At 38.2% G+C, this 15,294-nt stretch overlaps 1 protein-coding gene across 1 annotated transcript in view; it reads left to right on the top strand.

Moving 5' to 3' along the window:
* Positions 1-15,294, top strand: part of LOC142443496 (bifunctional heparan sulfate N-deacetylase/N-sulfotransferase 4) — a 363,094-nt gene that overhangs the window by 158,194 nt on the left and 189,606 nt on the right. Inside the window, exon 3 of the mRNA XM_075544840.1 lies at positions 3,203-3,357. Within this exon, the coding sequence (XP_075400955.1) occupies positions 3,203-3,357 (155 nt within the window). The remainder of the gene's footprint in view (positions 1-3,202; positions 3,358-15,294) is intronic.

Genomic DNA, 15,294 nt, shown 5'->3' on the forward strand with positions numbered 1-15,294 from the left:
ATACCCTATCTGGGCCTGCTTCTTTGGGGTGAGGCATGTGATGTTAACTGGTATTGCTGATTTCTCACTCTGGATGCTCCAGAGTGGCTATGACTCAGACTTCACTCACAGGCTATGGAAATGAATATTTAAGATGTTTACTTATTTGGGCTTATAAATATTTAAATTCTATAGTCGTCCCTCAATGTGAATTGGGGTATTATTTTTCATTAAGCTATTTCCAGGCCCACTCCTGTAGCTATAGCTATGTGCCCTGTTAAAAGTAAGGGAAAGAGTGACAGGAAATTAACCTATGATCTAAAATAGAGAAGATTTTAAAGAACATTCTCAATCTTGTGGTGAGTGCTTATAGATTTTCTTCAAATTTAGCGTTTGACCTCCGTTCTAGCCAACTATGTGTTATATGCTTCCTATCATTCCTAATAAGGATCAGTTGAAGGTAAATGATTGAAATCATTTATTAAATATTCTATTTTCAAGCACAGCACAATTGTTCCAGAGGGCTAGGTTGTGAGAGAACTGGCAGATGAGTCACGACATGTGCCTCATTCTGTTAATTTAAGGTCAGGAGAAAAACCTGGTCTGATGCAGAAACATTTCATACTTGAACCCTATTGAGGAAATAATAAACTCGAGGTCATTTGCATTTCCAAAGTTAAAACTGTTAGCACATGAACAGAAGTCAATGGACTGTGAATTTTTAGTACACATAGCATTAGCTAAGGGAAGGGGAACATGATATGGCTCACTTAGGAGCCCTGGTTGCCTAGTTGATGCCACAGTGGTTAGTGGATTAATTTAATTCCAACTTTGGAATTAACCGCTGAATGCCTCACCCACTGTGCCACCAGCATTTATTTGATGTGCAGGAACACAAAGGGACTTCTCAAAGTCTGTGGGGAAACTCCATTATCTTTTCATTCCTTTGTCCCATAAATTTTGGAATTCTCCTTGTATTTTTTTTCAAATGGCCTTATTTAACACAAGCTACCCTTAAATTATCCACATTCATATTGAGTCTTTACCCTCTAAATTGATCTAGAGTCAAATCTAGATAATTTCTAATTGTTTTTTGTTCTAATTCAGAAGCAACATCTGTTTATTTCTCTTGATGGAGACAGGTCGCTTGTTCGAATCCACCAGTCTGCTTCTGTAAAAACTCCATGCTTTGCAAGCCCCATGGAAACCCAATTGCATCACAGTTGCTTCTTTTGTCATTGTTATGTTTTGTTTGTCTTGTGGTCTGCTCATCATATTCTTACACTTTATTACTTTCAAGACTTGTATTTATTTGCTACTTGTGTCGCAGCAAAGCACTGTGTGAAGCATTCATTAAAATTTAGTGGTTTTTACACCACAGTTTTTTAAGTCAACAGAATATATTAACACAAACTGGAGTGGATTATTCACTTATTCATAGCAAAAGAAAAGTGACATGCTACAGTATAAGTTAAAAGGATCTATTCCCAGACTTTAACAATTTTATAATCTAACCACATAATGTTTTTAAAATGTGTAAAACAATAAAACTTAAAAAAATCTCAGGTATAAGCCACTAAGTGTTATTGTCATGAAGCAGGAGATACTTATATTTACTAAGTGGTATACTACCTGTAATTCACATTATGAGTATTAAATGCTTCAATCATTTTTCTCATTTATTCTTCACTAAGACCCATGATTTCCAATAATGAAATTGAAACTGAGCAAAGTTAACTTGACCATGATCATGTAGCTAATTAAGTGGCAGAACTAGGGACTCAAAATGACACCAAATATATGGAAGGACACAAATATACATATATTTTAATATATATATTTAGTTTTTAAATGTATGTTTTATATGAGACTGCTTTTTTAAAATAATGATTAGAAAAGAGATTTAAAGTGAAAAGAATACAAAAGTATCTTCACTGGTTATCTCTAGATTTTTATCATTTTTAATGCTGCATTTTACTTGACTACACATATTTCCTCTATGCTAAGGGCATAAACAAACAAAAGGCCACCCAAATTTAAATGCATTGTTTAGAAATCCTTTTATTAATCCTAAAATGAGACAAAAACAAAACACAAGTAAATCTTTCTAGATGATGAAAACTATCAACACGAGGCCACTGGATTTCTGCCATAGGGCTAATTATATATGATGGGAAAATGAAAAGTATCGTTTAGTAGTAAAATCATGATTGGTAGTAGGTCACCTGAACACTGTTGCCAAGCAGACTAGGGAAAGGACCCTGATTTTCATATGCGCATAATTGCACACTAAGAAGTTTATAGGGTTGTTCTTGGGCTTTGATAGCCTGGCTAAATGGTGATTGGAGTACAGCTCACCACTATGCAGCCAAGAGTCATGTTCACCAGAACTCCTAATGCTTAACATATCCAGACAAGTGGCTAGATCCCATGAATCATGAAAGACAGCTCAGGCAATTCCCTGGTAGTTTGTGTAAGCCTGAGGACAAACGCCACCTCTCTGAATTGTCATATGATTTGCAATCTACTTTCAGCCATACCATAATATCCCAAACAGAGCACACACTGGCCCTGGGAGTGCTCTACCACATTGCTGGTTTAATGGTCAGAAATAACTCAAATAAATCTGAATTTCTGACAGGACACAAAATGGAATTAGGACTCTCACTTTACATGGTAGCCTTGCACAACCACATGCTTGAATCATTTAAACTCTAATACACTTCAGTTAGTATATAGAATTGTTTGCGATGAGAACAATATTAGAAAAAATCATCAGATAAGTTTTAACATTCTATGCAGGAAACACTGCAAGAGAAAAGATGATAGTAATCTATCATTTAATTGGCCCCTTTTGAACAAATGAGAAAGTAATTATTTGTTGGTAACTTTGAACAGAAATAAGCTATCTAAAAGAAAGTTGGAGTTTTTTTCAGTATCATCACATAATAGTGATTGTAAACCATTCTGTTGATGACCTGCCCATACATTCTCAATTAAGCAACTGCTTGGACCTGAATAGGTCTTCCTCACCCCATTCCATCCCACCACACCCTCTAATGCCTAACGTTGCTGCTGTGATTTAAACTACAGCCTTTTCTCCCTGATTAAAACAACATATCGGTTCTATGCCAGTATAAAGAATAATGAGTCCCTAACAAAAATAAGCTTTAAGCTAGCATGACATGTTCACTTGGGTCCTTTTGAACTTCCTATTTGCTAGGGACCGAGGAGGAGGATGAAGGGGATGACTGCCTCCTGGGATCGGGGGACGCGTTCTGGTGGTTCCCTCACATGTGGAGCCACATGCAGCCCCACCTCTTCCACAACGAGTCGGCCTTGGTGGAGCAGATGATGCTTAACAAGGAATTTGCTCTGGTAAGTCCTCCTGGTTCTACTTCTTGCACAGAATGTATCAAAGTTGAGTTGTGACCCATTATTGGTTCATCAAATCAATGCGTTGGGTTTCGGTCAATGGAAATAGAACAGCCTATCCGAGTGCATCCCAGGTATCAGGAATATCTATTGCTCGTTGATATGTAACCTCAGCTATGTCTGTATCTGAGTGTGTTGGATGGTGGTATAAACATTTTATTTAGGAAAATGGGTTGTTTTCAAAATGTGGAATTTGTTTCGAGGGAGGAATGGTCTTGTATCTTTGAAGGGCACAAAAGTAGGACGGTTGCCATTGTGCTGTATGATGCATCATGAGTGACGTCGAAAGTGTGTCGAACAGATGAATCGAATGAATGGATAAACCAGCCGAATTGTCAGGACAAACCAGCAAACTCGATGCTGAGTCTTAGGCTTAAATTTCTAATTCAGTAGCTAGGCAAAAATGCTGTGGTAAGAATTCATTTTAGATTAATTAATACCAGGCTAGTCCCAAGGAGTTGGAGATTAAAGGGGTCCCAAATGTCCAACTTTTTCGAGATGCTCTTCTGCTCCACTCCGCCCCCACTCCCCACCTCCCTTGAGCAGATCCCCTCGGGTCCCTGAGTTGTGCAATTTGCTGCAATGTCCCACAGACACTTACCAAACATAGCATCAGTTTCTGGAACCCAACAGTCAGGCAGAGTTGATCCAAATGCATGGTCCAGAGCAAAGTGCTGGTGGGTGAATTGTTTCCTGTTTCCACGAATACTCAGTCAGGAGAGCCTCCGTCAGGCCTTCCAGGTGGTCATGTGTGCTAGTATGTATGGTGGTATCAATATACATACCACATGGAAGGAAAACCAAGCATGGCATTTTAAATCACACCTTCTATTGACGTAGAGTCTTAAAAATGCCCCTAAGGAAATAAAAAGAGTGGATTGGTTCACACCTTCTACTTACAGGCAAGGATGGCAAGACTTGGTCTTACAAACGTTTGCCTTATTGTCAGGAGAGACCAGTCTCTGAAGAAGGACATCACATTTGGTAAAGTAGAGGGGCAGTACTAAAGGGGAGATCCTCACGGAAATGGAGAGACCCAATAGCAGCAATGATGGGGGCATGCATAGGAGGATTTCTCAGGACTGGGCAATGTTTTAGTTGGTTGTGCATAAGATTGCTGTGGGTCATTGCCAGCTTGAAGACAACAGCTTCTAAGGCAGGGTCTAAAGATGCCCCCCAAGGAAAGATCTCTAGTAATGCTAGGACTTAATCTAACCCTAATCCTGTCCAATATTATACTGGATAACGCCCTCCAAATGGGGTTATGGCCAAAGGCATCTTACGTCCAGAATTGGATTACATCATGTAAGAAATTATGGCTAGAAGGACATTATTAATTGACTGTAACTCAGACCTGATGATGTTCATTTCTAACAAGGTCTCTGTTTCTGCTGATTCTGCTGGGGTCACGTTTGAGAACGACTGTTATAAACCCCTGTGGTGTAAATAAATGGCTATGCCTTTAGGCTGCTAATGACAAAGTCAGCAATTTGTACCCGCCAAATGCTTCGCATGTGAAAGATGAGGCTTTCTGTTCCCATAAACAAATATAGCCTCTGAAATCCAAAGTAGCAATTATTTGTTGCCTTACAGGGTCACTAGAAATTGGAATAGAGGCAATGGAGTAGGTGGACTCTTCACTAGGAGTTGGCAAATTAAGGCCCTACACTGTAATTTTTTATCATTTTATTGGGGACTCATACAACTCTTATCACAATCCATATAATCATCCATTGTGCCATGCACATTTGTACATTTGTTGCCATCATCATTCTCAAAACATTTGCTTTTTACTTCAACCCTTGGTATCAGCTCCTCATGTTTTCCCCTCCTTCCCTGCTTCCCTCTACCTCATGAACCCTTAATAATTTATAAATTATTATTATTTTTGTCATATCTTACACTGTCCGACATCTTCCTTCACCCACTTTTCTGTTGTCCATCCCCCAGGGAGGAGATTATATGTAGATCCTTGTAATTGGTTCCCCCTCTACACCCTGCACTCCCTCTACCCTCCCGGTATCACTACTCTCATCACTGGGCCTGAAGGGATCATCTGTCCTGGATTCCCTGTGCTTCCAGTTCCTATCTGTACCAGTGTACATCGACTGGTCTAGCCAGGTTTGTAAGGTAGAATTGGGATCATTATAGGGGCAGAGTGGGGTGGGGAAAAGCATTTAGGAACTAGAGGAAAGTTGTGTGTTTTATCATTGCTACATTGCATCCTGTCTGGCTCATCTCCTCCCCGTGACCCTTCTGTAAGGGGATGTCCAGTTGCCTACAGATGAGTCTTGGGTCCCCAATATGCGTTCCCCCTCATTCACAATGCTATAATTATTTGTACTTTGATGCCTGATGCCTGATCCCTTCAACACCTCGTGCGATCACACAGGCTGATGTGCTTCTTCCATGTGGGCTTTGTTGCTTCTGAGCTAGATGGCCGCTTGTTTACCTTCAAATCTTTAAGACCCTAAATGCTATATCTTTTGATAGCCAGGCTCCATTAGCTTTCTTCACCACATTTGCTTATGCACCCACTTTGTCTTCAGCGGTCATGTTGGGAAGGTGAGCATCATGGAATATCAGTTTAATAGAACAAAATATTCTTGCATTAAGGGAGTACTTAAGTGGAAGCCCAATGTTCATTTGCTACCTTAATTCTAAACCTATACATATATGCATATAGATCTATTTCCCCATCCTCATATATAAATATATTTACATATGTACATACCTTTATTTAGACCTCTATAAATTCCCTTTGCCTCCTAGTTCTTTCCTCTATTTCCTTTTACTTTTTTCTTATTCCACTATCATGCTCAGGCTTCTATTGGGTTTCAGTAATTCCTCTCGGTTACAATACTCTTGATCACGCCCTACCAGGACTCCTACACCCTCCTCACCACCGATTTGGATCAGTTATTGTTCCCTTGCCCCTGGGTTTGTTGACACCACTTCCTTTCCCCACACCTCCCCCTCTCCCATGTTCCCCCAGAAACGTTGGTCCCGTTGTTTTCTACTTCAGATTGTTCATCCAGCCTATCTTGTTTAGACAGACCTGCGAAGGTAATAACATACAAAAAACAAGACAGAGCAAAACAAAGCAACAAAAGAAAAGAAAACAACAACAACAATTGACAAAAAAGGGGGGGGGGGAGCCTGTAGTTAGTTCATGGACTGTTTGTTGGCCTATAGGAGTGTTTTCCAGTTGAGTCTGATGGGGTGCCAAGCCCTGGCCCCAAAGGCTATTTTTGGTATTCCCTGGGGACTTCGTAGCTATGTTCCCCTTGCTTTTCTGTTGCATACCCTTAGTGTTTTGCCTCTGTGTGGTGGGGTCAGATCTCGCACAATTTCTACATTGTGTCTCCAGTGTTGTCCTCTGTAGGGCTATGGGTCAGTGAGGGATGTTGTGTCTCATAGTGGGGCTAGTCATATGGTCTTCTTTGTGAATTGGCTACTCCAAGTACTCCTCAAGGCTTGGTGGGCCAGGGTGTGCTCCACTCTCTATTCCTCCCCTGTCATTTGCTCCTGTGTGCTCTGATCAGACATGTCCCTCTCCCAGAGCTGCAGATCCATTGCTGTCGTCTGAAGTAAATTCTTCTGGGGGGAGGGGCAGATGTCCCTCTACTTGGGATTGGGGCCCATCTCTGGTTCCCTACTCTATAATGGTATGCTGCATTCACATCTTGGAGCACCAGTTTTATGTCTGGTCACTCTCTTTGGTGTGGTCACTCTCCTTGTCCTGTTCCCCTGCTATCCGTTTCTTCCCCCCCTTTTTCCCCCCTCCTTTTTAGTTGGTTACCATAAGTATCCCTCGATTTGATCTGGACCCTGCCTTACTACCTGTACCTCACCCCAGGAATGTTTGTATACATTAGTTTTTTTTTCCCCCTATGCCCCTTTTGCATTTTGTTCTTTGAACTTACCTCAGCAGACTCATGTTGCATTGTCCTTTTGTGCTTGGCTTAATTTGCTTAGCCTAGTTTCCTCCACTTCTTCCTATGTGGCGATGTGCTTCATACATTCATCATTGCTTTTTAGCAATGCATAGTTCTCTGTTGTATTATGTACCACAGTTTTTAATCCTTTTGTCTGTTGTTGGAAATCTGGGTTCTTTCCAACTCCTTGCAATTGTGAACTGTGCCACGATGAACATTGGGGCACAGATGTCTGGCCGTGGTTTGTTTCTTGCCTCTTCTGGGTATATGCCCAGTAGGGGGATCTTTGCACTTTAGTTTGTCCACCACCTTAGCCCATAAGCTTAGAAGACTTTTTATATTTTTATATAATTGAATATCAAGGAAGGAAGAGTAGAATTTTGTTATACATAAAAATTAGATGAAATGCAAATATCAAAGTCCATAAATAAAGCTGTATTGAAAACTGCCAGACTCACCTTTTCTCTGTACTGTCTGAATCTACTTTCTTATGCCAACAGTAGAATTTAATACCTTCAATAATGACCATATGACTTGTGAGGCCTAAATTGTTTATTATCAGAACCTTTACAGAAAAACCATGTCCACTTCTTCTCTAGATATGAATCGATCTACATATTCTTTAAAGAACTAATAATAAAAAAGTCTCACAGAAAAACACCCTTAGTACATTATCACTTCATCAAATACTGGCACATACTGATATGATCACAAGGTATTTGGAAATCTTCTGATGCCTCGGAGACAGTGTCGGGAATCCCTGTCTTAAAGTCAACCTGCTTGGCACTTCTGCACTAAGTGCTGATTATTTTGTTTATTTATTTTTAATCATATTAGGAGTCATAAACCTAAAGACAATGAATTCAGTATTTTTGAATTAAGCCTACTTATGATAAAAGCTAAATCCTCTTGAATTGCACTGATCTGTCAGATCTCCACCTTTCCTAATGATATCTGTACATAGGATTCTTGGTGGTATTTTTGGGTACAAAATATAGCCTCCCACCCCGTTCGAATGTAATTTAAGCAGAATATCTATTAAGTCAAAGATAAGGCAAAGATAAAAAAAAACAAAGATGTATCACCTGAATGAGGAGACCATTAGCACTAAGTCATAATGACACCCAAGGGTCTACAGTCAGGGAGCTAATTAAATAGGGCATGGAACAAGGAAACTCACAAATTCATGATTGACAAATAATCAACATATCACATTTGCAGGTGTGACTTCTAAAAAAAGGAATGAAACCTTGATTGTGACATATACCTTTTGTCCCAGGGCCTTCTAACCAAGGTAGTCGGGTCATGATTCATGACTGTGACGCCTGAAAGGTGATCTCCATCATGGACACACCTGCACAAGTTCCTAAGGGAGACTGCCCTTCACTGGGCTGGCTAGAGAGGGTAGGAGATAATCCACTTTCCAATATACTCCACCTGAGAGTATATCTGTACTTGCCTCATTAAAGATCAGAGGGAATCCAATGGAGGCTTAATCCAGTGGGGATTCCGCAAATCAATTTGGGCTTGCGCTGTCACCTATAGCCTTCTATACACAGGTGCTCCGAACTTGAGCTCTAATGCACTCTGCAGCGGAGGGGACATAACCAAGCAGTGATGAGTATTGACGTTGGCACTAGGCTTCATGCCTTTGAATCTTGAACTTCTGCTCATGGTTGTTTGCTCTTGAGTCAGTTACTTAACTTCTCAGTGTCTCAATACTTCACGTGTAAAAATGAGTATCATAGTATCCTTGTAACCACTATCTCATCATATTGTATTGCACTGTGCATATAAGGGAATTAGAGCTATGCCTGACACACAAGAAGTTCTCTATTGTTGTTGGAGTTATTTGCTGTGGATTCACGTGTGAAGAGTAGAATGGCTCCCAAGAACTTTCAGGGCAACTACTTCTGAGAAGCAGAAGGCAGAGCTGCCTTCAAATGTGCTTCTGGTTGGGTTTGAACTGCTAACCTTTCACTAGTAGTCAAATAGTCAAATGTTTATGCTTTGCTCTATGGGGGGGTGCTCAATAAGTACTACTTACATAACCAATTATGAATTTTCTAATAAAGAGTTTACAGTTATGATTTTTAAAGAAAGACATATATATGCTCGTGCATACTTGAAGTTGGATTTAGTGGAAGGTTAGACTTCACTTAAAGCTTAGTGAATGTCAATTAAATTTTGTACTGCTTTGTAGCATTTTAAAATTAAGTAAGTGTTTCTCTTTTCAAAGAATAAACCTACCCATGTGGCATACCCAATTCTCTCAGCACACTTACCTAGAAAATAAACAATGCCTATCACTTGGTTGAAATCTTGCCCACTCCACTTCCACTTTGAAATCTTGCTTTTTCAGAAAGTATGTTATACTTCATAATGGTTGATTTCACCTGTTTGTGTAATTTTTTTAAACCATGCTAAGAGCTCTTGGAAAGAATCATGTGTAATTGTTTTGTAATGAAATGTTTAAAGCTATTTAGAATCCATTCAAAAAAATTACCTTTATTTAGTCAGTATGGCTAGAAGTTAGACTGGCGCTTACAAATATATTTTGTAAGGAAAATACTTATTTTATGTTTTAGAGTCATAATATTAGAACTCAAAGGTAGTCTTTTCGATGCACACTTTGAAGTGGCTTTGTCCTTTGCCACCTAGAATTCTGCTCAAAGGAATGTCTCAGGATTCTTCTCAAGGTGACATTCAGTATCTCAGCTGTAATGTAAACATAGCACGTGGATGTGTGTATAATCCAACAGGCTGAGAAATGCATTTGCTTCTTATTAAGTGTTTACCTTTCCATATCCAGGTGACCCTTCAAAACCATCAGCAGTAGCAAGACAGCAAAGTCTAGTGGAAAACCCCAAAGGAGACTTTGGCAGGCTAAATGCAAGTCTTGACTGCTAGTAAAAAGTTCTGAGGATATTGACAACTTATTTAATGTCGTCATGCCTCAGATTCCTCCCCTGAAATGGTAATGACTCATTTTTTCATCCTCTAACCCACAAAGTTGTTAGGTAATTAATTTAAATCAGTGCATCTGCCAACCAAAGCATTGGACCAGATAATGGCACTGATCAATTCCAGCTCTAAAATTCCATGATCATTGACAATATCGGTCCACACCTTCAGAAGGAACATCTTGAAATACTCATCTGGCTGCGAGTGAGGCAATTAGCAAAGAGATTTTTCCAACTAAATGACCAGTTTGTACTGATAAAAAGCAAGTGTTTACTTTTTAATACTGTCCTGACATTCATCACTACCCTTTGATATGACTCTTTCTGGTAGATGGATTGTCAATCTCAAAAGCACAGTTGTTCTCATATTTCTGCAATTAAATTAAAATGACATGTTAATACCTTTGTATTGATGTTTTTAAAATAAGCACCAATCTGCTGGCCTTACTTGTGGGACTCTGAACTCTGAATGTATTTTTTTAAATTTACTTCATTTATCTTTTATTCTTTTTTGGCAAATGTCAGATGTGAACAAAACTATATTTTGCTCACTATAATTATACATCTTTTTACTTTGTAGAAGTTATAAACATGTTGAATATAGTTTTTTCTGACTCTGATACAACTAAAATCTTGAGAGAAATAAATAGCACATAGATTTTGTTCACTCTTTCATCTGTTAAGCAATTTTTATTTATGTAAATCATAAAAAATCCATGAGCACATATATAGGTAGTGAGAATGTGTTTGTGGATGTGCGCATATATTCATGTATATGTTTTCATGCTAATTCTTGAACATATTAAAGATAAACACAGCCAACCAAGATATGGTTTCCAATTGCAAAGTGTCAGACTGGAGTGGCAATGGCATGTGGCAACTATTTCCCTGGCCATTGTTGCTTTAACAAGTCACAGGCCTTTGCTGTTGTCTGGTTGTTTAAGCGGGTCAGTAAACACAAGCAACACTTCAAAAAGGGCAAACAGGCAAACAAGTCTCTATGGATTGGAAACATTGGCCAACGTAAAAATGTTTTATGAAAAAATTACCAAGAATCATTTCTGATCCAATATACAAATTCCTTTCAATCACGAAGAGTGCCTGCAGCTTATACTTGAACTGTTGTTTGTTATTTCACAATCAAAATTGAAAGCTCACTGCCACCAAGATGAGTGAAAATAAACAAGTAAATATTGTATTTTCCTGCTTTAAGTTTTAAATGCCCATCCATTAACATTTCCAAGAAAGTGGGGCCTCTCAGTCCATTCATAACAGTAGACAATATGACATCCTCAACCTCTTTTTCCTCAATACTTTTTCAATAGTGATTTGAATTTCATGATACTTTATTGAACAGAAAGATAACCTTCCCCATGATTAAGCGAGTTAAATATTCTTATCATAACAATAGAGTTTTAACATTCTGCCCATAGTGATCTGCATTTTAGAATTCGTTACACCCTTTTCCCTTTTTAAAGTCTTTTTAATTGTAAATTAGTGAAACTTTACACACCTAATCAGTTTCCCATTCAACAAATCAGACATGTTTTGTTTCTTGTTATTCATTGCAATCCCCACAATGTAAAATCCTTTGCTACACTTCCTTCCTTTGTTTCTTGTTTCCGTCCTTCATTGTTTCCCAGCCTATCTGAACTATGCTTTAGTAAATGCTGCCCTATAATCTCAAATGTTTAATATTCAAAAGAGTACATATGTCCTTGGTGTTATTTTCCCTTATAGAATAATGAAATATTTGGTTGAAAAATAAGGAAAAGAGTCCTTTCCAGAATTAAATATTGGCTAGCAGCCATAGTCTCAGGGGTTTCACCTGTCTCTGATTAATGAGCCCTGTCTTTTTTATGATTTTGAGTTTTGTTCCACCGATTAGCTCACTAGCGAAGTCCTTCTATTGTGATGCCTTTCAGAGAATTTGGTAGTGGGAGTTGAGCATCCTTTTAGTTCTTACAGTCGGAGGGTCGGGTCATAGAAACTGATGTTTGCTTGGTCTATTAGTCCATTGGATTCATTGTTTCCATGCACCTTCAATTTTCTTCACTCTTCTTTGCTCCAGACAAGAAGAAACAATATAGTCGTTCTTTAAGATTCAAGTTGTTACTCACCAAAGTAGAATGGGGAACATTGCCTTTGTGGTCTGTTATACCAGATGACCTTGGCATCCCCTGAGATCATAATCAAGACCAGTAATTCATTTACCTAGAATGTAAATTATGTCTCAGAAGTTTTAATAATTTTCTTCCTGTATGTTCAACCATATTAATGGATATATTTGCAGCACATTGTTTTTAATGAGCACCATATTATTGAATATTGGCCTTACCTTCACCCAGTTTAACATATATCTACTTTCTAGTTAGTAATTTGCCCTCTCTTTCCTTGCGACCCTTGGTAACCATCAAACAATGTTTTTTATTATGAAAAATTTTTCTTCACTTTTAAAAAGTACTCTCATAAAATGTTATGCGTTCCACACTAATGTGTTTAACTCATAATGAGGTTCTCCAGGTTCACTCATGTTCTGAGATTTTTCATAGATTCACTCTATTCTTTAACATCGCTTAGTATACCATCATGTTTATGTATCATAATATGTGTGCTCACTCTTCCATTGGTGGCTTTATAATTATCCAACCTTTTGTAAATAGTCCTGCTATGAATATGCGTGTACAGAAATCGGTTTATGTAAGAGCTCTTATTTCTATAGGATTGAGCCCATTGTTGGAATAGTGGATCACGTAGCATTTCTATGACCACCTTTTGAAGAAAGCACCGTACCATTTCCCTTTGGGTTCAGCCATTATACTTTCCCACCAGAGTAGGAGGATTTAAGTCTCTCCATATCCTTGTCAGGTTCTATGTCCTTTTGAAAAAGTTTCACTATTAATGCTGGGTTATGATCATATTGTGCTACTGATTTATGCTTTTAAAAATCACAATTAGAATAAATATTTCTGAATGAACATTTCTGATCTTTAAAATTTTCTTATTAAAGATAAATCTCTCAAAGAGCAATCGTGCAATATTTTTAGTTTCATAATTAACTACACACTGAATCAATTGTATAGTTGTCTTAACAAAATAATAAATAAAAGAAAAATAGAAATGAAATTAATGACCCCCATGAAATGAAGTCCAGAGGTGTGCAGCATGTAATTATCTATTAGGTCTACATGGTTACTAAAGTATGTAGTATGCAGGTTCCCATTGCATAGACCATACTTGGGAAAAATAGTATTATAACTAATGTCAGATGCCCTTGAATTGCTTTTCACTCATAATGACCCTTCTACAGCTGAATAAGACACTGCCTAGTCCTGTTTCATCTTGACAAAAGTTGCTCTGTGTGATCCCACTGCTATAACAACGGTGTCAATACATCTCATTCACGGTCTTTCTCTTCGTCATTGACCCTCAACACTGACAGTCACCATGTCTTTCTGTAAGGACTCATCTCTGGTGAGTATGTTCAAAGTGCATGCGATGAAGTCTCACAGTGCTTGCTTCTAAGGAGCAGTCTAGCCATACTACTTCCAAGATATTTTTGTAATTTCTTCTGGGAATCCATGGTATAAGTCAAAGTTTTTTTTTTTTTTTTGCAAGCACCATAAATCAAAGGCAAGATCAATTACAGTCTTCGAAGACACCCAACTTCAGAAAGGAGATATACTGGAAACTTCCAAGGACCAAAATGAAGCTGGTGGTTCAGGAAACGAGAGTCGAGAGGGTATGCAATATTGAGAGGAAAAGAGACAGGAGCAGAATTACATCATGACAGGATATACTTTAGGACTCTGGTGGTATCGCGATGAAGTGCTCACAAGCTACCTGGAAATGTGGGTGACTTGAACCTACCAAGAGCTCCATGGAAGAAAGACCTGGAAACCTGCTTCTGTGAAGACTCACGGCCTGGGAAAGCCCAGCCCTCTGCTCTGTCTTACAAGTCCCGGCAGCTGAAACTGAAGGTCAGCTGTGGATGCTGGTTTGGGTGACTGATTTGCTAAAAACAGATTTTAAAGGACCCATGAGTACAATTAACGAACAAAGACAAGGCTATTTTCATAAATCAGTCAAAATTCCATGCAGAATTCAGATTTTTCAGAAGGGTATATGAGAAGATCCACAGACACTCTCTCATCAAAATAGCCATACGGATGGAATTTCAAAAATACAATAATAATAATTATCTGGAAATGAACTAAGACCATACATCAAGTGAAAATGCATTTATTAAAATTTTACTTTAAGAGAATGTTAAGTACTGAAATCAAGCATTAATGGCATCTCCTTGGAAGAGAGAGCCATGAAAATTAACTAAATGTTTAGAAAATGGGATAAGAATATGATTTAGAATATAGTTAATTCTGCTTATTGGAAATCCACAAGGGGTAAAGTGGTCCTAGGAAGGGATAGAATAATAACATCACAGCCAGAACTCTTGAAATTCATTTATAGGAATTCTTAAATTATCACATAAAAATGCTTATTTACAGTGAGCATTTACCAGAGTTTAGGAGGATTTTCATTCCTGTGTTGTTAGTAGAAATATCTTTACATCGTGGTGTCTTAATATTATTCTTTACTTAAAATATACCAACATTTTTTTACAATGTATAGAGTTCACAATTATTATCTGCAGACCTAATACACATACAAAAGTATCCCTTTTGTGACAATATTGCCCATCACAATGCTTTGTTCCCTCCTATTAAAATTTTAGTAAAGTTTATACATCTATAGAGGCAACCCTTAATTTATGCCATAATAACAGCACATTTTGTACTCCAATGTGTTTATTATCCATTTGTCACTAGAGTGCTTCAACATTTGGAGGATTTGTTAATTTAAATATTGCTGTGAGTAACATTCTCAATTAAGAATGCTTTCAGTTATTTGGTCACTATTTTCTCATTTTTCAGTCTCCCAACTATTTGTCTACAAAGGGGTCCTGGTGGCAGTGTTGG

The sequence above is a fragment of the Tenrec ecaudatus genome, chromosome 3, assembly GCF_050624435.1.
Source record: "Tenrec ecaudatus isolate mTenEca1 chromosome 3, mTenEca1.hap1, whole genome shotgun sequence".
NCBI lineage: Eukaryota > Metazoa > Chordata > Mammalia > Afrosoricida > Tenrecidae > Tenrec > Tenrec ecaudatus.